General features: G+C 38.9%; 2 protein-coding genes across 6 annotated transcripts in view; one reads left to right on the top strand and one right to left on the bottom strand.

Annotated features, from left to right (window-relative positions):
- Positions 1–17206, top strand: part of REV1 (REV1 DNA directed polymerase) — a 55058-nt gene extending 37852 nt beyond the window's left edge. For all 4 annotated transcript variants that reach the window (XM_062487882.1, XM_062487883.1, XM_062487885.1 and 1 more), the window contains 10 exons: positions 341–513; positions 4114–4216; positions 5768–5924; positions 6280–6482; positions 8277–8510; positions 12562–12670; positions 13723–13934; positions 14098–14257; positions 15124–15226; positions 16784–17206. In XM_062487882.1, the coding sequence (XP_062343866.1) occupies positions 341–513; positions 4114–4216; positions 5768–5924; positions 6280–6482; positions 8277–8510; positions 12562–12670; positions 13723–13934; positions 14098–14257; positions 15124–15226; positions 16784–16895 (1566 nt within the window). In that variant the 3' untranslated portion in view covers positions 16896–17206. The remainder of the gene's footprint in view (positions 1–340; positions 514–4113; positions 4217–5767; positions 5925–6279; positions 6483–8276; positions 8511–12561; positions 12671–13722; positions 13935–14097; positions 14258–15123; positions 15227–16783) is intronic.
- Positions 17207–19201: 1995 nt separating this feature from the next.
- Positions 19202–21383, bottom strand: part of EIF5B (eukaryotic translation initiation factor 5B) — a 35309-nt gene continuing 33127 nt past the window's right edge. For both annotated transcript variants that reach the window (XM_062487874.1, XM_062487876.1), the window contains one exon: positions 19202–20934. In XM_062487874.1, coding sequence (XP_062343858.1) covers positions 20827–20934 — 108 coding nt within the window. In that variant the 3' untranslated portion in view covers positions 19202–20826. The remainder of the gene's footprint in view (positions 20935–21383) is intronic.

Genomic DNA, 21383 nt, shown 5'->3' with positions numbered 1-21383 from the left:
TGAGCAACATGTTCCACTGCTTGGCTTTCCTCATGATGGAAAAGATTCTAAGTCCTGTGCTCTTCATCTTCTAGGTTTGTGCTTAGATTTGCAATTCTGTGTTGGGGTTTCTAAATACATTTTTTAAAGACTTCTTTCAGCATTAGGACAGGAATCTACCATCTCACCTAAATTAAGTGACCTACAGTGAAAACAAACCACTTGAAGTTAAATGAGACAATTGCTTGAGAGTCATCTTGTTCTTTTCGGTTTACACAATCTGGATTGTATTAAGCCTTAATGATTTACCTTTGGCATTTCAAAAGTAGTAATTATCTAAACATTCGTTTTTCCCCTTCAGCCTAAGGAAGCAGAAGCTTTCCTTCTGAGCCTCTCAGAAGAAATCCAGCGTAGACTTGAAGCTGCTGGTATGAAGGGCAAACGATTGACCCTTAAAATTATGGTCAGAAAGGCTGGAGCACCAGTAGAGCCTGCAAAATACGGAGGTCATGGAATCTGTGATAATATTGCCAGGTAAGTATTAAGCATGAACACACATCTGCAGAATCTAAAATTTATAGGAAGACAAGACAGAAATTTCAAAGTGCTTGGAACTACTTTGTCTATATATAAAACTTGCACCAAAATAAGTAGAATATTACTATCAAAACTCCTCTGTGTTTGGGTTTAGCATTTGTGGTGTTCTGATTATCAGTAATACTAATATGCTTGTCTGTTGTTGGTGTACCTTTCTCCAGCTTGTTCAATATTGGAGATGAGGGTTTCCTTAGAGTATTTGAAGAAGACATATTTATATCCTGCACTGTGACACACACGCAGCAGTATTGATTTCTCTCAGTAACCAGCCAAGTTGAAAGGTTTTGGTGCTGCATAGTGTTCTCTCTCCCTGAGGTGTGTGATGTTGGGTGCTTTCCTTTTTCTTGAGAGGCTTCCTGCTGTTCCTTGATTGATCTCATAATGATTGTGACAGTTGGAGTCAGTTCTCAGAGAAAATTGTGCTTTGTCAAGAAAGATGTCTGACAATACCATAGTCCTCCAAGTCCAGAGTACAGGGGATATATGGCAATGTTTGCAGAAAGACTTGCTGCAGAGACTGAGAGACCACTTCAAGTTCTGGAATTGTACAGCTTGGACTGGAGTAATTTGTCTTAGTACAGACAAGTTTGTTAGTGTTGAAGCTTGTTGGTCCTATTTTACCAATAAATCTGCAGAGAATTTTTTTGGTCCAGGAAGAGACAATGAAGTTCTGAAGTGGAGCTTAGAAAGTTGAATCTAAAAATTGTAAGGTCAAAACCAGTGTCTCACGTTTCCGCTGTTCAAGAAGGCAATCTGTTCAAGTGTCTTGACCTTCACGGTTACATTTCTTTGTGTGGGTGTAAGTTTCTCATCAGAAGTGCCATCGTTTTCTTCTGTGCATTTACCAGTGTAATAAAATTTCATTCTACCTGTGTTCCCCATAGCACAGCTGGTCCAGATGATCCCTGTAGTGGCTGCCCATCCCTGAAGAAAAAGGGTAACCCAGTTATTCTGCCTGGGTAGTCAGTTGATAGGTCACTGTCAAAGGAGTAGGACCTTCAACTTCCACAAGCAGTGCTGTTTCTGTTGTTCACTGTTCTTTGTTCCTTATTGATAAATTGGATGATATTTGCTAAATATTTGTCAATCTGAATTGTGTTTATATATTTGCATACCAAAAACTGATATAATCTAGAGAATCATACGTTGTTTCATACAGGGTTGTCACAGAACCTTCTACATACACGTGTATTCTTCAGGCATACACTTCTTTATCAAATCAGTTATTCTTCAGTACAGAATGATCCTGGCTTTTGAGAGACAGTAGGTCTTTCTACTTTCCCTTCCATCTCAGGTGTTTGTAACAGGCTTAATCCCTCCTGAACTGGAGAGTCATTTGGTGTGTGTTGCTGGTAACAGAAGAGGTGGTGGAGTTCACAGGTCACAGAATATGCTGAGTTGGAAGGGACCCCCAGGGATCATCAAGTCCAGGTGCTGGCCCTGCATAGCACCATCCACATGCCCAGGAGTTCTTTCAGTGGGTTAGAGTTCAGTAGTTAGAAAGAATTGCATGCATAGAGCCTGTTGTGCGTGTGATCTTGTTACATAGAATTCAGCTGTATTAAAAACTGAAACAACAAAACTCGACATAAAACGACAACATGTTTCACTATAAGTAGGTCATCGCTTTTTAGAATTGGTATATATACCAAAAAGAAAATCCACCAGTCTATACTTTTGTCTTCTGGCTATCCTGAATTCTTTGAGCTGAAGATTTATACTTAACAGCCTAAGAACATATCTTTAGTATTGAGTGTGTATTGAGCTAGAACTCTATTCCCCCTTTATTTTAAATATTGTCAGAGTGGTTTTTTTGTGAACAGATCAGTGCTTTGGACCCCTTTTCTGTGGTCAGGTATACTAATGTACACATGCCCTGAAATTTCCCTAATTCATGAAGTCTTCAGTAAGGTCAGGGGCACCCAAGAATGCAGAATTCTTCACTCATTGCTAAAGCAGTTCAGATGCCAGGATTTTGCTTGGTGGTGTCTCTGTTTCTGGCTTTCCAGTGAAATTATTAACCCCAGTCAATCCAGGTTATGCTGTAGATGCTGTATTTCTGTCTTTGTTTGAACATTTCTCTTCAGCTCGGTGAAAAGCCTTTTAGCAGTGGAAGGGTAAACTCCAAAAGTTGAGTCCAAACAAGTGGATTAGAATCTCAGTGTGGTGTTTGCCCAAGTGACCAGTTTCTCTCTTCAGTTTAAGATTTTCTCTGTAGCTATAGCTCATGAGTCATTCTTGCCCCCTTACCTCATAGGTGAATGGCTTGCTATTATTTCTCATCCTACAGGTCAAGGTGATAACCATAGTACTACAAAATATTCAGACTTGCAGACATGCTTAAATCAAATTTGGCTTTTGAGATTAAATGGTCTTTTTACTGCATCTCTGAAACAGAGTCCTGATAGTGTAGCATAGACCTTTTTAAAATGTTTTTCTGAAATGTTGTGTACCTTCAGGTTCGTGGTGATACTGATCCCTTTTTTCTTAAAAATGCTAACGTGTAAAGCTTAAGGAGATTTTCATATTGTTCAGAGTCTGAGGGTTTTTTGTTTTCATGTTGGCAGAACTAGACCTTTCCAGAGATCAGGTGGATGTTCATGGTGGTTTCTGACAGATTCAAAAGAAGGGTAACACCGTCAAAGTGTTCAGTAAGTTGTCAGGATGGCAACCTTCAAAACACCAAACTTTGTTTCAATATTGTTGATAGAGCCCACTCCATCAGAGCTAAACTGCATCAGTTATTTCAGTGAGAAACTACATCACTCATACATTTGATGAGCCACTTGAAATTTTGTCCTTACCAATATCAAGGGTTAGGCCATTAGAGAATCCAGAGCTACCAAGCACTGCTGCTGCCCTGCCCTACTCTCAAGTGATAATCCATAAAACTCACAGCCAGGTTGTTCTGTGAGACTTGTTGCAAAAAATTGCCCATATCTTAGAATAATTTGGAATGTTGTTTAAAGTTACGTGGCATTAATTTGAATTCCTTGTTTCTTGTAATCCATGTGCACGTGCCTGTATCTGCTTCCCCTCTGAGTGCCTTTTGAAACTCTTGCTGTAGACATTTGACAACTGAAATAATACTGAGCCAACTCTCCGTGAGCCAAGCTTAGTGAAAGACGAAAAATGCAGGAGTGTTTTTGTGCAAACTAAACTTCTTGTGAAACTTTTTGTCTTGACTTCAGTAGATTGCATATCTCTGTGTGTGTGTGTGTGTGTATGTATATATATATATATATGTATATATATATACACACTAAATTTGACCTTTTAATGTCTGGACTGCACACTGAGAATGTTCAGTTAGGAAGTATTTGCTATTTTTACTTTTTTCTGTAGATCATGCTTGGTTTTAACTATCTTAAAAAAGAAACCACAGAATAAATAAAAATGTTGAATTTATATATATATATGCCAGGAAATTATGATCTGTCTTTCTTTCAGCTCCTCTCTGGAAGAAATACAGAATTTTTGTTTTTAGGATTTGTGCAACAGTTTCCTTTTTAACCATACTTGTTTTTTTCTTTTTAGGACTGTGACTTTAGACCATGCAACAGACAGTGCAAAAGTAATTGGGAAGGAAACTCTGAACATGTTTCACACAATGAAACTGAACATATCCGATATGCGAGGGGTAAGTTAATGGGAAAACAGAAATTCATTCTCTTTATCAACCTGTTTTGTTGTCTTTTGTGGATTTTCAGTTCCCCATGGTAGATGATAACCAAACTTAAGCAAAAGTGTAGGTAATGCACAGCTTATGAAAATTTGTGTATGCAATTATTGTATGCTTTGTAGCCTTTGAAAAAACATGGTTGCACAGCCATAAATGTAAAAAAATTAATTTTTTTTGTGGTATAAATTAATACACAACTCAAAACAGTCTGAGATAATGAAGTAAGACTGTATCTTCTATACAGTTGTATCAGCACATGTAAATTTTATTTTGTCTTAGGATTTTCTGTAAACTTTTGCCATACATTAATTATTTAACTAATATAAACTAATATATAACTGTTTGTAATGCCAATCCAAGATAGAGTTGAAAGGAGCTTTTGTTCTTAGACTGCAGATCTTGAAGCAAGAAAAGTTACCAGTCCATGTTTTGACCTTTGTTTGAAGTTGATTTTCTGGCTCTTTTGATTCATGGTTTATTTTGGAACTCCTGCTCATCTCAGTGGTTTTGTCATAGCAGTGTGACCCCATAGTGCTGCCATTTTGACATCAGCCATTTGTTACAACAGAACACAGGGGATTTCTAAAACAAACCTGCATTAATTCATCATTTGGATATAGGAGTAGGGTTTTGATTCACAGTGTTGCCTTGCAAAGTCAGCTCCCTGGCTTGGAGTTGAGGAAATATTTAATTTAGGAAATAATTAAATTAAGAAGGTGTTAATGAACAAAATCCTTATTATGTAGTTGTAGAAGAAAACTTGGTGGAAATATATGCAGTAGCTCCTTCATGCTTTCTGAGTCCCATGCACAAATTTTTCTAAGTGTCAGGGTTTTTTCTTCAAAATTATGAAGGATTGGCAATAAACTCTTACAATGCACCAGTGCATTTAATTCTTAATTAGACATACTTTTTGAACCCCTGCTGATTTGGTATTTAAAAGTTAAATGAAAAAGTAGGATGTCTTGAATAATGCAGAACAGGTTGTCTAAAAAACACTACTTCTACCAAAGTACTTTCATCCACTGAGACTTTGCACAAACAGTGTTTACAAGTGAAACAGTAGTATTTTTCTCATTTGTAGACTGAAGTGTTGGATTTAGTATAGATTGTCCTTGAGGAAAAGCACTGCTGGGTAGCCAAATTTAATATTAACCACATTCTTGTCAGTATTTCTGTATCTGTTAGTGTCTAAAAAATTCCATAAAAAACACATTGCTTCATGATCCTGTTGATAGCACTTTTTAATATCAGAGAAGTTAAGATGGTAGTATCTTTGTAATTTCTTAGTTGTTGGATTATGGTGGGTAATCCTGGGATTTGTTCAGGATGTTTTAAATGGCCATTTATGTGTATTTCAATATATTTTTATTTGTTCCCCCCCCCCCACCCACAATAGGCAGCCAGTTCCAAAGAAGGCAATGTTATTGTGATACAATTACAGATTTTTAAATTTGTTTTATTTGTTTTGAACTTCATCAAATGAATGCGTTTATGTTTCTGATTTAGGTTGGAATTCAGGTACAGCAGCTAGTTCCCATCAGTAAAACAACTTCAGCTCTCTCAACAGTACAATCTGGACATTTACCTGGTGGATCACATTCAGTTATTGATCTTTTTCATGTTCAGAAAGCAAAAAAGCACTCAGAAGAAGAGCATAAGGAAGGTCAGTAAGCTTTGTACTTGGCATGTATGATAATGATCAGTTCTGAAGGATCTTAACATATATCACCTTTTGAACTACTTATTCAATATTGCACCCTACATAAAACTTCTTGAGAGTGGGGTTTGCTGCTGCAAATGAGAATGCTACTAATAAGACTTTGTATAGGATTACTCAATTTTTTTTGTCTTAGTTAATAGTAATAGGGGATACTTTGAAATAAAAAGTGTTAATGATTGTGCTTTATATTGTGTAAACTGTCAAATATTGCTAGAAATTGCCTTTTATTGTGTCTTGAATCTTCACAGTATTTTTAACTATTAGTTGATCACTCTGTATTTTGTTTCCATTTGCACAGTATTTGTGGCTGCTATGGACCTTGAAATATCTTCTAATTCAAGAACTTGCACTTTCCTTCCATCTCGTGGTACCAGTGTCACACCTGGTCTCAATTCTAATGCAAACAACACTGAGTCTGCTGTCAAGTGGAATGGTGTGCATTCTCCTATCAGTGTAAAATCCAGGCTCAATTTGAGTATTGAGGTTCCATCTGCTTCCCAGGTAAACCTGAGAATATGAAACATCTGCAGCATATTGCAATAGCTTGGTATTGTCTGTCTTATTTAGATAGACCCAAAAGGAGCTCTTCTTAAATAAAAAGAGTTCTAGTAAAGTACAGTGCACAGTAACTGTTACTGTTGCAAAAATATTTTGCCCTAATAAAACAAATAATGTTGAAGTTAGGATGCACACGTAACATTTGTACAGGATACCACTCTTTAGGTGAGAGGAAGACAGTCTTTAAGTACAATATTTCTATGGGATTTGGAAATTTTTTTAGGTGTGTTTTAACAAAGGGACAGCCTTCATTATTTTCATTTCACATACTGTTTTAGTAGACTCTGTTAGAAAGGTCTGCTATGAAACAGCTGCATAGAATTCTGCAGGTATTTTAGGTATAAGCAGATTTACTTGCTCTTGTGTAAAAGTTTGTCATTTAAATGTCATTTAAATCTGTAAAAGCATTTCTGATGTTTTCTTAACAGAGTTCACAAATATTTACCTATTTTAAGAAGTAAATTATGCTTTTGGCAGGGAACTCCTTCCTATAATGCAGTATCCAAGCTAGCTCAGGATCTAAAAGTAACTTCACTGAACAATGCAAAGCTCTGTACTCTCAGATGCTGCCATAGGAGGAATATGTATAAGCAAGTGAAAAATGCACCAGCTGTTCAGTAGAGTTCCTAAAACTTTGGTGGACTGATGGCACAATATCTTTCTGCTTTTAACCATATTATAATATGGAATGTAAGTAAAAATTCAGGGCTGGGAAGGAGTGGTGAGAGTTAGTGCCACACTGCTGTTTGTATACTGTACAAGGAAAGTAACAGCGAGATATTTTACACCCAGAATATGATTATAGAGTTACGTATGCAGCAGATTTGGAATGAGTGTATGCAAACAGAACATGGAAGAGTAACTTAAGTGATTAACAATATGGACAGCTTTCATCAAAACTTTTCTGTTACCAAGCCAAGTTGATTTTCATAGATACTTGTGATTCTTTTCTGTAAATCCAGAATCTGGTCATAAGCTCCAAATTTTCTTCTTAAAGGTAAAAGATAAACTATTCTAACACAGCTATGAAGTCTTACTCAGCAGAATTTAGAATTTAGAGGCAAACGTTGCATTTCTCTATGTAGTTCTGTTCAAATTTGTGAGAGAAATGATGCTGTACATCTGCTTGTCAGTTGTATTCATTCACTTTCAGTCACTTGTGCAGCTGTCATTGTACACAGCAACTTCTGGACACTGAGGGTTTATCTCAGTTGTTTCAGGTGAATAATTGATAGTAAGTAAAAGCTTATTTCATCATCCAACTCTAGCAAAGTCTGACAGTATGCAAACATACATAATACCAGTAAAGTAAATCAGTAACATGCACCCTAGCACTGCATAAAGAAAGAAATGAATTGCTTACAACTTTGTGCCAGACACCAGTTTATTATTCATATCAACCTGTTGCTTGTGTAATTTGAACTCCAGATTCTAGTTTCTTTATCATTATCATTAGGTAGCTGTAGAGGAAACCCTATGTATGGTTTTTGGAAAGAAGACTGATCATTGTGAAAAGATAAAACTGAACGTTCATATGTACTGAGCTGCTTTGTCTTAAATGATATTTTACTGCTGCAGAGTTCAGTTTAGAACTCTCAGGTTCCTAAGGATGTTTGCATACACAGGGTAATATGTAGCAGGTTTTGTAAAATTCAGGAACTGTGTAATTAACGTTTTGTCTAAAATAACTCTGTTACCTATTCCTTAGAAAAATCTTAAGTTTTTGTATACTTGTAGCTAGATAAGTCTGTGCTAGAAGCTCTGCCACCTGATCTCCGAGAGCAAGTAGAGCAAATATGCACCATTCAGCAAGGAGAGAGTTACAGAGAGAGCAAAAAAGAGCCAATAAATGGATGTAACACTGCACTTCTGTCACAGCCAGTTGGAACAGTGCTTTTACAAATACCAGAGCTCCAAGAACCAAATACCAATATGGGAATCAATGTAATAGCCTTGCCAGCTTTCTCACAGGTAGGATGTTTGCGTGGTATCAATAAACAATTACTTTTCATCTGTGGGAAGTTAGAAGCTCTTTCTTGAGACAGCATTAACTGGAACTTGTGACTTCCCACAATTGTTCATTGTCCTTTAATGTCTTTTAAAAGTCTATTTTCAAATGTTACATTCTGTCAGAAACATAGTGTGCTAATATTTATTGAAGGTTATAGTCATTGGTCTGCCTATGCTTTTGTTGTTGTTTAATGTAAAACCCCCTCATATATGGTCTGCTTTGCAATCCAGTCTGTAAATAGCCTTTTTTCTGCATTGCAGCTGAGTTACAATGAACCATAAGTCTGAAGCAGTCCTAAAAATCTGCTTAGCTCAGTCACAGGAGACTGTTTAAGTGTGTGTTCTGATGGGGTAAAGCCAGCCTCTGCTAGCTTCTTCTGTAGATGTGGTTGTCTGTATCCCATTCCTGAGAGAAGGGCAGTCATGGCTAAAGGTTGTGCATATCTCCTTAGTTTTTAAATGGGTTCATACACAGCATGTCCAGGATGAGAAAAGAAAAAGATGATTGTCAAAATAGGGACCTGAAGTGGCAGTAGGGAACAGTACAGATGCTTCTAATGTTATTCTGCTCTTCAATCCAAGAAGATGCTGAAAAAATGTAATGTAAAAATTCAAAGAAAACAAAAATTTAAAAATCAAAGATTGGGTTACCTGGAGATAGACTATATTGCATTGCATCATTTAAAATGGGGCATTTTTTATTTTTATGTTTCATTGCACCTTTGCTTTTCTCAAATGAAGTAACACCACTTAATCACATTTATAGATATTTGTTGCAGTTTCTAATGCATGTTTCTTAGCTGACAGGAAATCCAGAGAAAATAATGTAGAAATTCCATTAAATAGTTAATGTATAATTGTTATTTTAAAAATGTGTAGTCTATTCTATTCTTTTACTGAAATTTTCTCACCTTGATCCTAGTTTGTTGGTTCAAAAACAGCTGTGCCAGTTTTCATTCCTGAACTGCAAAGTTTGGTTTCCCCTATGGATTAGTGTGCAAATAATATCTGTTCTCTCTTCCCCAGCTGTTTTAAGTTTTGTAGTTATAGCTGTCCATAAGCAAGATGTGTGTTAAATTAGGCTGTGCTCTGAAGTGTGCTCCCCATTTGGCTTGCCACTCAGTGCTGTTTTTCAAGGCAAATGGTAACTTCATATGGCTTTCTGTAAAAATTTCTTTTAGTTTGTTTATGCTTTATCTGTCTAATAATTAGGTAGTTGAGAATTGATTGTTATTTTTTTAAACAGCGTTACTTTTAGAAGTTTTCCTAAAAGGACCTTGTTTGCACTAGTTTTTGCATTGTTTTTTCTGTCTCTATCTGCTAATGTATTTTGTAATTTTGTATTTTGACCCACTTACTTGATCCAGAAATGCATCTTAGTAGGGTAGCCTTTTTGTTTGAAGATGTACTTCAAAAAGAATTGAGTGCTTCCTATATATTTGTGAAGGATACCCATACTATCTATTTGAGAGTGCCTTATGCTCATATTCCAGATTTTCTCCTGAAAGCCATTCAAATTTATTTATTTATTTATTGGCAAAAAGAGGACTAAAATTTACAATTTTCATTTTCTGAGTTAGGTTCAAGATTAATACCTAGAATAGTGTAGTTGAGAAGCTTCCTTTAGGCTTGGTGGGGAAAAAAAAAGCTAAACCCAGTTCATTAATACAGGAGGATTTTTTTTTCTGTGTTAAAATCAAGTATGAACTTCATTCAAAAATACTCTCTTACTCTAATTACAGTTTGACACATTTTTTCTCTTAAAGGTTTTGTAGTAGTGTATATGCTGTGACTGCATACAAACATTTAAATCTACTTCATGGCCCATGAAGCAGTAAAATGGCTAGTAATAAGTTTCAGGTATAGAAATACTGCCAACCACTCCAGAATTAGTACTTTATCTACATTAGATGTAAATTTTGCCCTGCCATCTTTTTATAGCTTAATAAGGTTTGTTTTTCAGGTCTTCATTCCTTTTGTCTGACCTGAGTTTTTATGATCAGGTGCAAAGCTAATTGGCTGGTAGTGATTTATTCTTTAGAAAACATGTGACAAATTTCCTTTGTTAGCTAAAGTTCTCCTGTGAAGGGAATCCAGATAGGTTGCATTCCTTTCCATCGGTTGCTGAAGTCTAAATCTTAACATTTAGAATAGCTGTGTAACTCTGTACCCTGAATCCTGCAGAAGTGTTGGATGCAAAAAGTAAAGATTACAGGTGCCTAGAAATGAATTTCATTTGTAATAATGGTGTTAATTAGTGGTGGGAAGTTTTCATCTCATCCTTACAGTGTCTTCATGTGGTACAGATTCCTCCTAAGGAAGTTGATATAATCATATCAGAAATAACTGATAGCTGTATGCTGAGATCGTCCATGACTTTGTAAAACCAAGGTTTTTCATAATGTGAAAGCTTTCAGATACCTGTATCACAATGTTAGGACATTGTGCAGTCAGTTACCTGAAACTCCAGTTATATTGGAGAATTCATGTGAATTCAACTGATGGCTCCTCTAGTAACATTTTTCCATATTACACTCTGAGAGAGCAGTGATGGGGGAATAACAAAAATGCATCCAGTTCATGTACTGCATTATTTCTGCATGAATTAAGTGGTGCATACAAAAAACAGTGTCAATTCAGAGCATTCCGAATCTTTGACTCTCAGATGCTTTTCTTGAGAACACTAACCTTTTTTAAAAAGTTTCAAGTAAAACTTGTATGTAAAGAGATAACTTACACACGTGATGTAATTGGCTGCATTCCACTATAGTGCTTTGTGTTCTGCACAGTGTATATGGTGATGGAGGTAAGAGCTGTTCCTGTTTCCTCCTTCAATTAGTGCATATTCTGTGTGGTAAAAAGTTTGTGTTGACTCGTGGAGTTTTGAAAAAGGAACAAACTTGTGCTAAATTGATAAATTTTAACCTGTAAGAGCACATTCATGTTTATGTTTGTGTTGGACATCATGTGTGCGAATAGCACACTGCACCTCCCTGTCATAGCATACATGTTCTGGTTTAAAAAAAAATGAAATCTCTGTTGAAAATAAGAGATGAATTGTAATACATGTGCAGATTGACATGTAATAAATACAGTATCTCAGATAATGACAGAAGTTGTATTGTGCTCTCAGAATAGTAATTGTAGTTTTGACTGGATTTTTTTGTTGTTTGTGTTCATCTCTGAGTTTTACCAGTGAAATGAAGGGCAGTCTCCCACTGGCAGATTTAATCCACTAAATGACAGATTTGCTTTTTGGAATTAGATTTTGAAGATTATGAGCGGAAAACACTGTCCATATATAATAGGAAACTCCAAATACAAGATGAGTCTGTCACTGAGATGCCACTTCAGACATGCAATGAGAAAAAAATAATTGATAAAACAATAAATTTTGTTTTGTCTATATGAGTGTGTCTGGCAACTGGTATCAGATTACTTCCTGTCTAGAATCCAAGTTCCTGGGACAGTTGCAAGGGACTGTGCTTTTATCAGTCAAGCAAGTGGTGTACAGCTCTGGGACAAAGAGATTAAACCCTTTTGTTCTAGTTCAAAATATGACATAGGTGGACTTGGCTTTTCCTGTCCTTAAAGAACTGAGACCATTTCCAAGAATATTCTGAGTTATATAGCAGCTTGCAGGAAAGAAAAGTATCAAAAGAAAAGGAGGAACAAAAGTCTGGTGTTCACAATGTCTGTGTTTTGAAATTTGGAGGGAATGCTCTCTGGCTTAGGGTAAATCCTCCTCTTAATGCAGCAGTACTGGGTATCAGTAGGTAAATAAAGATAGTTTATGCTCATAATAGTAATTTTAATAAATAATGTTAAATGCACATTTTGTTGGTTTTACAAACTAAAATATACAAAGAAAAATGTACAGTGTGTTTTATAGTGCTTCAGTTATATCTCCTTTGTATTTGCTTGGCATAAAATGTCAATACCTTTCTCATGTGGAAGCAAATGGTGCTGCTCACTACTAAAATAATCAAATGAATCTTTTGTTACTATTCAGGTGGACCCCGAGGTTTTTGCTGCACTACCTGCTGAGTTGCAAGCAGAGCTGAAAGATGCATATGATCAAAGGCAGAAGCAATTAGAGCAGCAGCCTGTTAACACTTTAGGTGAGAATATGTAGTTGTGCAGTAGTCTTCTGGTATAGGAGTTGTTTGCTCTCCAGACAGCTCTGCAACCCTAAGTAACGAACTGGGAAATATAACCAAAGCTTCTCTGAAGATGCAGTGTTCAATTGAATTTCTGTATTTATTTTTGGCAGACTCTTCTGTTACAGCCAGCTGTGGTTTCAGTTTGCAAACAGGTGCCCAGATTTACTCAAATGGGTAATTAATTCAGTTCATGGGGACTGTGGCACTAAACTTACCCACATCCATATGTTTGCCTAATAGAATCCAAACTTGATGTGTCTTGTGATTTGAAGTGTTGCACCTTAAGTTAGTTAAACACTGTTCAGGGAGCATTCTTTTGGTTCCCTGAAATCCATAGCACTGGCAGGGCTTTGGGGCAGCTAGAGAGATATACTGCATCTCACTGTATGTCTGATAGTCAGCTGGGTTTACTCTGAGCTGATCATCCAGGTCTCCTTTTTGTAATCAGTAGAAAGAAATGAGACTAATTCCCTGTGAACATGCTTTGTCATAAAGATAGGTTGTAAATGTTATTGGCTTGATTGCCAGTTAAACACTGCATTGTAATTATAATCACACCCTGATTTCATAGCCAGTGGACTAATGCAGGTATGTTAGAATGATGGAATGAGAGCAATTTCCTTCATAAACTCTGACAAAAGCATTGTGGGGGCCTTACACTGCTGGCTTTGCTGATAACACTGATGGGACAGTGCTCTGACTGAGGTGAGGCAATTTGTGCAATAGATTCAGATTTCACCAGCTGCTTATATTTAAATACTGAAATGCTCACATTAAAGAGCTTGTGAATAGCTGAGTATCCTCTGCATACACTGAAAGTCTAACAGTGCTTTTCAAGTACTTAAAACCTTGCCAGGATCTGGAATGGTATCTGTGTTAAAATTGCTTTATCTAGGCTGTGTTTTCTCAAGCAATCATTAGATTTTTGTGGGAGATACAGAGTCCCCCTTTTTGTGGAAAAGTATTAATTTTTAAATGTATCAACCACTGACTATTCCTGTATTTTTCAGTGTCAAAAAATCCTTCCCTACACCTGAAGCATACAACTATAAAAAATAAGAAAAAAATACGGAAAAAAAATCCAGGCAGTCCTGCAAAAAAGATTCAGAGTCCTTTGAAAAACAAACTTATTAGTAGTCCTGCAAAAAACATGCCAGCTACATCTGGGAGTCCACAGAAGCTAATAGATGGCTTCTTGAAACAAGAAGGAACAGCTGCTCAGGTACTTTTAACATGAACAGCTTTTGGTAAAGCTGTACCTGCTTCTTTAGACTGAATTCATGTTGCTATTTTTCTTTACTGGATTCTTCACTGACACCTCAGCATGTATATGGTGTTCCCATATTTGTCAGACTGAGCATTACCCACTTCTGTGTTTGGAACAGGCAGAAGCAGTTCCATCAACTTCGGATTCTTCAGGCCCATCAGTTCTGCAGACGGAGCAGCAGCTGGGCTTGTTCAGGCCACAGGCCCCAAACCTCGCTGGAGCTGTGGAATTCAACGATGTGAAGACATTGTTGAAAGAGTGGATCACAACTATCTCAGGTGAGAGATGTCACACTGGGGTGATCTTGCAATGCATCACAAAGAAAACTGTTTTGAGTAGGCTTTTTGTACTTCCTTTCTCCTTTACTCTTCCTTTTGCTGCTTATTTTTCACAGTACTGTTGAAGTCTTACTTGGCAGTCTTGGAAGAACTTGATTCTTTCTACCAGTTGCTGCTCTGTGGCTTTGCCAGCTCCTGTATTTTGCTTGACATCATGAAAATTAACATGTTCCTTCTTCAAGCCATGTGTCTGGGCATTGTCCTATGCCTTGATGTTACTTGTGTCTGAGGTTTACTGTATTTTTCCAGCATATTGCAACCACTAAGATGAAAGCTCTTCAAAGGGAATTCATTTTCTTCCTATAAGATTTCATCTTGGAGGCAAAGGACTGCAAAGCTTGGATTTTTGTCAAAACAAATGCAGGAAAGAGCCCTAGATAGAAAAAAATGTGCAACTGTGACAGTCTTGCTGAATTGTGATTTGAATTAGGTCAAACAAATAGCAACTCCCTAAAGCCTTAGGAAATTTGGCCTTCCTGCATTATTATTATTTTCCTAAGAGTTTCAAAACAGCCATTGCATCCTAAATCGCAGTCTCTTTTCCCTTTGGTTGCTGCTAGCTTTGCTGTCAGTCGTTCTTACTGAAAAAAAAAAAAAAAGACATCTACAAGACAGGTATTTCAGGACCCTGCAGTCCTGTTATGTGCACAGCTCCTGATGTCAGAAAGAAGTGTGAGAATACAGAAACTGTCAGGTCGACCCCTGATATGCTGATACTGCAGAATTTCGTATATTCCCATTATTCTGTGCTTAAATTCTTAGTTACTTAGAGAAAATATGTCACTTTCAATTTTTTTTAATTACAGATCCTATGGAAGAAGACATTCTACAGGTTGTGAAATACTGTACTGATCTAATAGAGGAAAAAGACTTGGAAAAGTTAGATCTGGTTGTTAAGTACATGAAAAGGTAACTTCATTGCTAGTACTTGTGAACTTTAAACTATTTTTGTTAAAATTCATACACCAGAATGCTGCACTGTGAGCCCATGAACCCGTTAGACATTCCACTGATGAGTGTTTTTAAGCTTAAAGATTGGTGTTGAGGGAAGGAGGTGGAGTGTTAAAATAGGTAATTTGTGAAAAATTAAGAGTAATATTTAGTAGTATTTCATAGAATCACAGAATGGTTTGGCTTGAAAAGGACCCTAAAGATTACCTAGGCCCAACTTCCCTGCCATGGACAGGGACTCCTTCCACTGGAGCAGATGGCTCAGAGCTCCATCCAGCCTGGCCTTGGAACACTTCCAGGGATGGGGAATCCACAGCTTCTCTGGGCAACAATTTCTGGACAAAGATTGTAGTTTTCATCAGCATTGTCCCTTTTCTTCACCCTGTTTTTGTTCATTTTTTCATGGCATCTTAGACCTGATTTCATTCTCTTGCTGCATTCCAGCATTTAAATCTATTCCTCTTATTTTGTCATTGTCCTCCTATTACTCTTCCTGTGAGTTTATGAGTTTTTAATCCATTTATGACTTGTTTGCTAACTAAAGCTTAACCATGGAGCTCAGCATTCTAGATTTTAGATCTGCAAAATATGTTTCACAGAATAAATCAACACCAAAAAGACTACAGAAGTGTAGAAAGTTCACTGGGTTTTTGTATTATGGGATATCTTTAGGCCTTAGAAAATGCAAAATACCCAGTGTGATGAACTGTTTCATGAAATTTGTATAGTAAATTCCTTATAAAACTCTTCAGAATTTTCAGAATGTCCCATTCCTGGTCCCTGTGTGTTGGATCTGCGCTGACAGCAGTGTGTCTCTCCAGAGGGTTCACACTTACCCATGTGATACTGGTGTTACACCCTCCAAAGCTCTTAGTGTAGGAACCTCTGCTCTCCTGCAATGCAGGAATCTAGAAGGGAGACTGAGAGTGCAGAGCTGCTTTGTTTTCCTTGGGCAGTTCCTTCATTTGCTTTTCATAGCTGCTGATCATAGGAGTAACCCACATCATGGGAGGAGCTCATAATTCTCCATGGATTTTGGTTTTAGCTATAAATATAAAAAATAAAAACTGAATATATAAAAATAACATAGTGCCCCAAACCCATTTATTTAAATATGTGGATTGCACTTGGCATTTGTTGGAAATAGAGAAATAGCATATCTGTCTTGGGATGAGGAAGTAAAGATCAGGATTCAGAAGCTTGCCATTTCTGGTCTTCAGTATGCAGTTGGTGGAAGGTCACCCACCACTTAATTCACAGGCTCACACTGCTGCCGGATGCCAGCATTCACAGGCTGCTGTGACACTGCTCACACCACGAATTTGTGCCATTAAGTAAGGTTTGGTGTGTTTACATACAGAGGGAGGGCTTTAGCAGGACTGAATCGAAATTCCAAAATTCAGTTTATAGGGAGCTGTTGTGATCTTGTTTTCCAGTGTGAAGACCAAAAGTGATTGCAAAAAGAATTGGTTCTGTAATGGTAACTTTCAGCCTATTCTTCCTTTTCCCTTTCAGGTTAATGCAGTCATCTGTGGAATCAGTTTGGAATATGGCATTTGACTTCATTCTTGACAATGTTCAGGTAGTTTTACAACAAACTTATGGAAGCACATTAAAAGTTATCTGAACTTGTAGTAAAGAGCTTGATGAAAGCCTGGAGCTTTCTGCTAGCTGTGCCATAAGTGCTTGTGAGGTATTTGCAAAGTGCATGATAGTAATGCCCTGAGTTTTTATAATTTCAAATTTCTTTTTAAACAACAAAGTGTTTTGTACATTTCTTTTCAGAAAGTGCCAAATTTGTCAGTATTGCATGTAAATAATTGTGTTAAAATTCTTTTATTGTAGTATAGAATCTATTTACAAAATGTTTGTTTATAAAGTTTTATGGATTTTTACAGTGAAGTGTTTACAGTTGTTTAATAAAGAACTGTATGTATATTTTTGTACTGATTCTATTTTGTGATGCTTTAGTTTGAATATAGTGAACCCCTTTTACTAAAGCTGCAGTTTTGATTCATTTCACACACAGTGGCACTTCCTCAACACGTGGAGGAGGCTGCTGTACAGGAAGCTGGCCACTTCTTGTTTCTTCTCCACTAACTTTATAACAGATTCCAAGCTGAGGGAAGAATATTAGTTCATGTTCAGTTTCATCCTTCAGGGTGGCCCAGCCACTGCTGAAGCACACAGGATGGCAGCTGAAGCCCGGGTGCCGCTTGACCTTGGGTGTCCCATCACCTCTCACGTGCTTCCGGAGGAAGGCAAGTCACCCCAAAGGAGCACTGTGAAGGAGGGGGTGAGTGGCCAACACGGAGCATTGGTCAAGACTGCATCCGTCCTCTGCATGGCTCCTACTCAGGATAGAGCCACGTGTAAAACACCACCGTTCTCCCAGCCTGTGGCACGCGTTTCCTTTGTGCAGCATAACAAAATAGGTTATAGGGAGTAGCAGAGGCAAAATAAAGCATCCTATTGCTGTGTCCCTGCTTGTGGGGGTGTGCTCGGATCCCTGCACTTCATGTTTTGGGCAAGTCTGATTTTTGCAGGTGGGCACCAGCCTCGCACAGTTGTACTTGGCCCAGTACATTGAACAAGGCTGTTCAGAGACCTGGAGAGCACAGGGAACTCTTGGCAAAAACCAAGTTGGTAAGAAATGATGGGGGGAGGTGAGAATTATCCCACATAATGCTGGGCATGGAACTGAGCGCAGGAATGCAAGCTGGAGTTAACCCTGGAGCAAATACCACTAGCTTAAATGGAAGCAAGCACCTTGCCTAGCACCGGGCAGGAGCTGCCAATACAGCTGGAGCAGAGAATGCTGTGTGGCCTCATCTCTGTCTGCAGCACAGCTTACAGCAGTGGCAGCAGGGTTTTAGCTTCAGGTTGTGACCTTTGCTTCCTCATACCAGACACTGGGAGAGGTACCAACCTCTACAGCCGGGTGCCAGATGAAGGAAGGGTGGGAGATGTCACTTCCCTTGTCATCAAATCTCCTGTACAATCCTTGGGGACAAACTGATGAAGTACAGGCTGGAGAGAGAAGTTTATTGAAAACTGTGGGCAGGCAGGCCCTGGGGTGGAGTGGTCAGTGGTGCAAAGTCCTGTTAGGAGCCAGCCAGTACCATCACCTTTGTAAGGGACCTGGGTGACAGGGCAGTGCAGCCTGAGCACGTTTCTGATGACACAGGGTGCGGGGTGCTGCTTCCAGGGGACCCAGCAGGTGCTGGCAACCTCATGAAGTTCCGCACAGGTGCCAGATTCTGCTCCCAGGGAAGGGCCAGCTCTGCAGTAAGGGCTGGGGGTTGCTGCCCACCTGCACGACGAAGATCCCCAGGATGAAGGCGGGAGCTTGTTCCCCCGGCTCAGCACTGGCAAGAAGCACCTGCAGTGCTGGGCCCCTCTCAAACACAGGCCCCAGTGGTGCCAAAGGGAGTGGAGCTTCTCCCACAGCACGAGGGGGTCTGATCCATGTGTATAAACACATGATGGTGCTCATGGACTTGCAGCCAGTCATTGATTCGTGTCTAGAGAGATGGACATGGTCTGAATTGAGATCATTTTAAGTTTCCATTAGTTCCTAGTCTGGGGCTTTTGGAGCCCCTTTAGTTCCCACTTTTGAAGTTGCCTTTTTCTCTTTGCCTTGGTTTAGAAAATCCAGCACATCTACTGCTCACATCAAGGAGCAGGTTTCTTTACTGCTGAAACTCAAGCAGGTATTTTACGAGTTAGCTTTCACGTACAGCCCTCGTTTTGGAACTGGTGCTCAGACAGAAATAAAGCTGGCATCTTTAAAAGGACTCAGCATTATTTTTCAGGCTATTTTAAGTTCCACACCAGGAGCCTGCCAAAGGAGCGTATCTGAATTTTTACTGATGGGAAGAACACCCTTTATGCATTTGAGGAAACAACATATTGATCACACTCTGTGACATCTGTGTTCTTAATAACTTTTTATTAGTGTAGTTTTCATGATTGCATAGTTTGCAAAAGAAAATTTTAACAATTAAATGCAGTCTCCTCCCTCTGTTCATTCACCCACAGACAGGAATTTACACCGCACACCAACCATAGTGAGAAGGTCCTTTTCAATGGCAAGTTTAAAGTCTAACAGAAAAAAACCCAGATGGTTAAGTTCCATTTGCAAAGGAGATAAGTTATTAAATATTCCTTTATAATGGAGTCCACATAGTCTCATAACATTCAGATTTTTCCAACAAAAAAAGTAATCCAAATGACAGAAGAAAGCTGATCAAACTGCATGTTGCATGTTGTAACTCTTGAAAGTATTTTCAACTCTAAAAATCTCAGCTGCACAAACAATCCTCAATTTTGTTTCAGCTTGTGCTTTTGAAGAGTGTTTGTTTTGCTCCCGTGAACATGAGCTTTGAGTTACCCAGAGACAGCATCAGTACGAATACATCAAGCTGTCATCCCAGGCAGGGAGGCAGAGGGAAATGGGGTGGGGCTAGGAAAACGCCGGGCTTATAGACTGACTTCTGCTCATTACAAATTTCCGTGCTAGAGCTGGTTCAGTCCCACGCTGCCAGGTGACTCCACAGCTGTGACTGCAGCATCCAAAGTCACAGCTTCCAGGCCGGCAGCCGTTTGCAGGTGCTCACACCCCTGAGCAGCAGCTGGAGGAGAGGCCAGCTCTGACCTCCTCCGGGAGTGGTGCCGTGCTAAACACCTGGCCTGCCCCTCCCGTGCCTCGGGAACGCTGACCGGAGCACACAGGAAGTGAATTCAGAGGAGGAAACGCCTTGGCTGGAACAGCCTCCACCCTGTTGCCAAGGGGAAGGAGGCAAGAGGGCCCCTGCCACAGCCCATGAAGCAAAACCTTGATTACTGAAGCAAACTGTTAAACAAATGGTCTACTATGTCCATCTCCTTTATTTGTGGCTCTGCCTTATAATGATTACAGGTTGACTTCCATGAACTGTACAAGCAGTAAAAGGTGGGCAGCTATGCTTTACAACATTGTTTCACACAAAGCAAATACAGAGATCTCCAACTGCCTAATTTTCTATTAAAAAAACCCAAAAACTCTATAGGCACAAAGCAGAAGAATGTTGGAAAAGAAAGTCAAGGAAAGAGGTATGCATAAATAAAGAAGTATTTCTTACATCAAAAATGTCCCGAGAATCACAAAGGCTGCAAAAGCTTGTTTAATCAAATACTGCAGTACTGCTCTCGTCAGTATAAAAGTGAAAGAGCTTTAGTTCTGTAATAAAAATTCAATTTATTTTATTTTGGAGAGGAGGAGGGAAAAAGGGTGGAAGGAAGGTGTTAAGAGAGAGAAGGGCAAACTTTAAAACAGCAGCCAGTATTAGGAGGGGGAGTAGGAGAAGTGAACAGGCACATTGGAACCATGGGAACATGTAAATTGACCACTGTCAAACCAGTGTAAATTTCTTGGTTTCTCATGGAAAACATTTTATCCACATATTTTCCTCCCAAACATATATCCAACACTGTCTTCAATACAGGACTTTGTTGGTAACTTTTTTAGAACAGGAACAGTGCATTTATTCCTGGTTCCCCATTGCTGTAAAAGTTACCTAGATGATTTCAAACACTTTCTTCAGTTCTACTATAAGCTGCCAGTCAGACTTCTGCATCTCATCCCTGAACCAGTCCTTCAGAGCATCGATAGACTGACGGCTGATCTGTAACACACGAGACAAACCCATCAGAACCACGGGAATTAAAGGCAGCTCTCGGCACACTGGAAACAGTTACTCTGAAGAACGGGCAGTCTGCACCACAGGTAAACTCTTTCTAAGCCCCCCTTTGCCACTGAGCAGCTGAGTGACTCATCCTACTTGTTTCCCTTCCTATCTCCTCACACCATGTCCCTTATCTGGTCTAGAGGGGATGCAGCTGGACAGACCTAAACGTTATGCAGTAAGGCAAGAACTGGAGAGGTCCCCTGCTTCCACCAGGGCCTGAGGGACCAGCAGCCCCACCCTGTCCCTATCCGAGGCCCTACTTGTCCTTCATTTGTGGGCACAGGTCCCTGGCATGTGTGTGGCAGGAGGTGTCCTATGACATGGTGACTAACGCAGACAGGAAGGTGGAGAGCTGTGGCTTTATTTCCACCAGCAAAAGATGGATC

Source organism: Cinclus cinclus, chromosome 2 (genome assembly GCF_963662255.1).
Source record: "Cinclus cinclus chromosome 2, bCinCin1.1, whole genome shotgun sequence".
NCBI lineage: Eukaryota > Metazoa > Chordata > Aves > Passeriformes > Cinclidae > Cinclus > Cinclus cinclus.
This window is presented reverse-complemented; position numbering and strand designations above follow the sequence as displayed.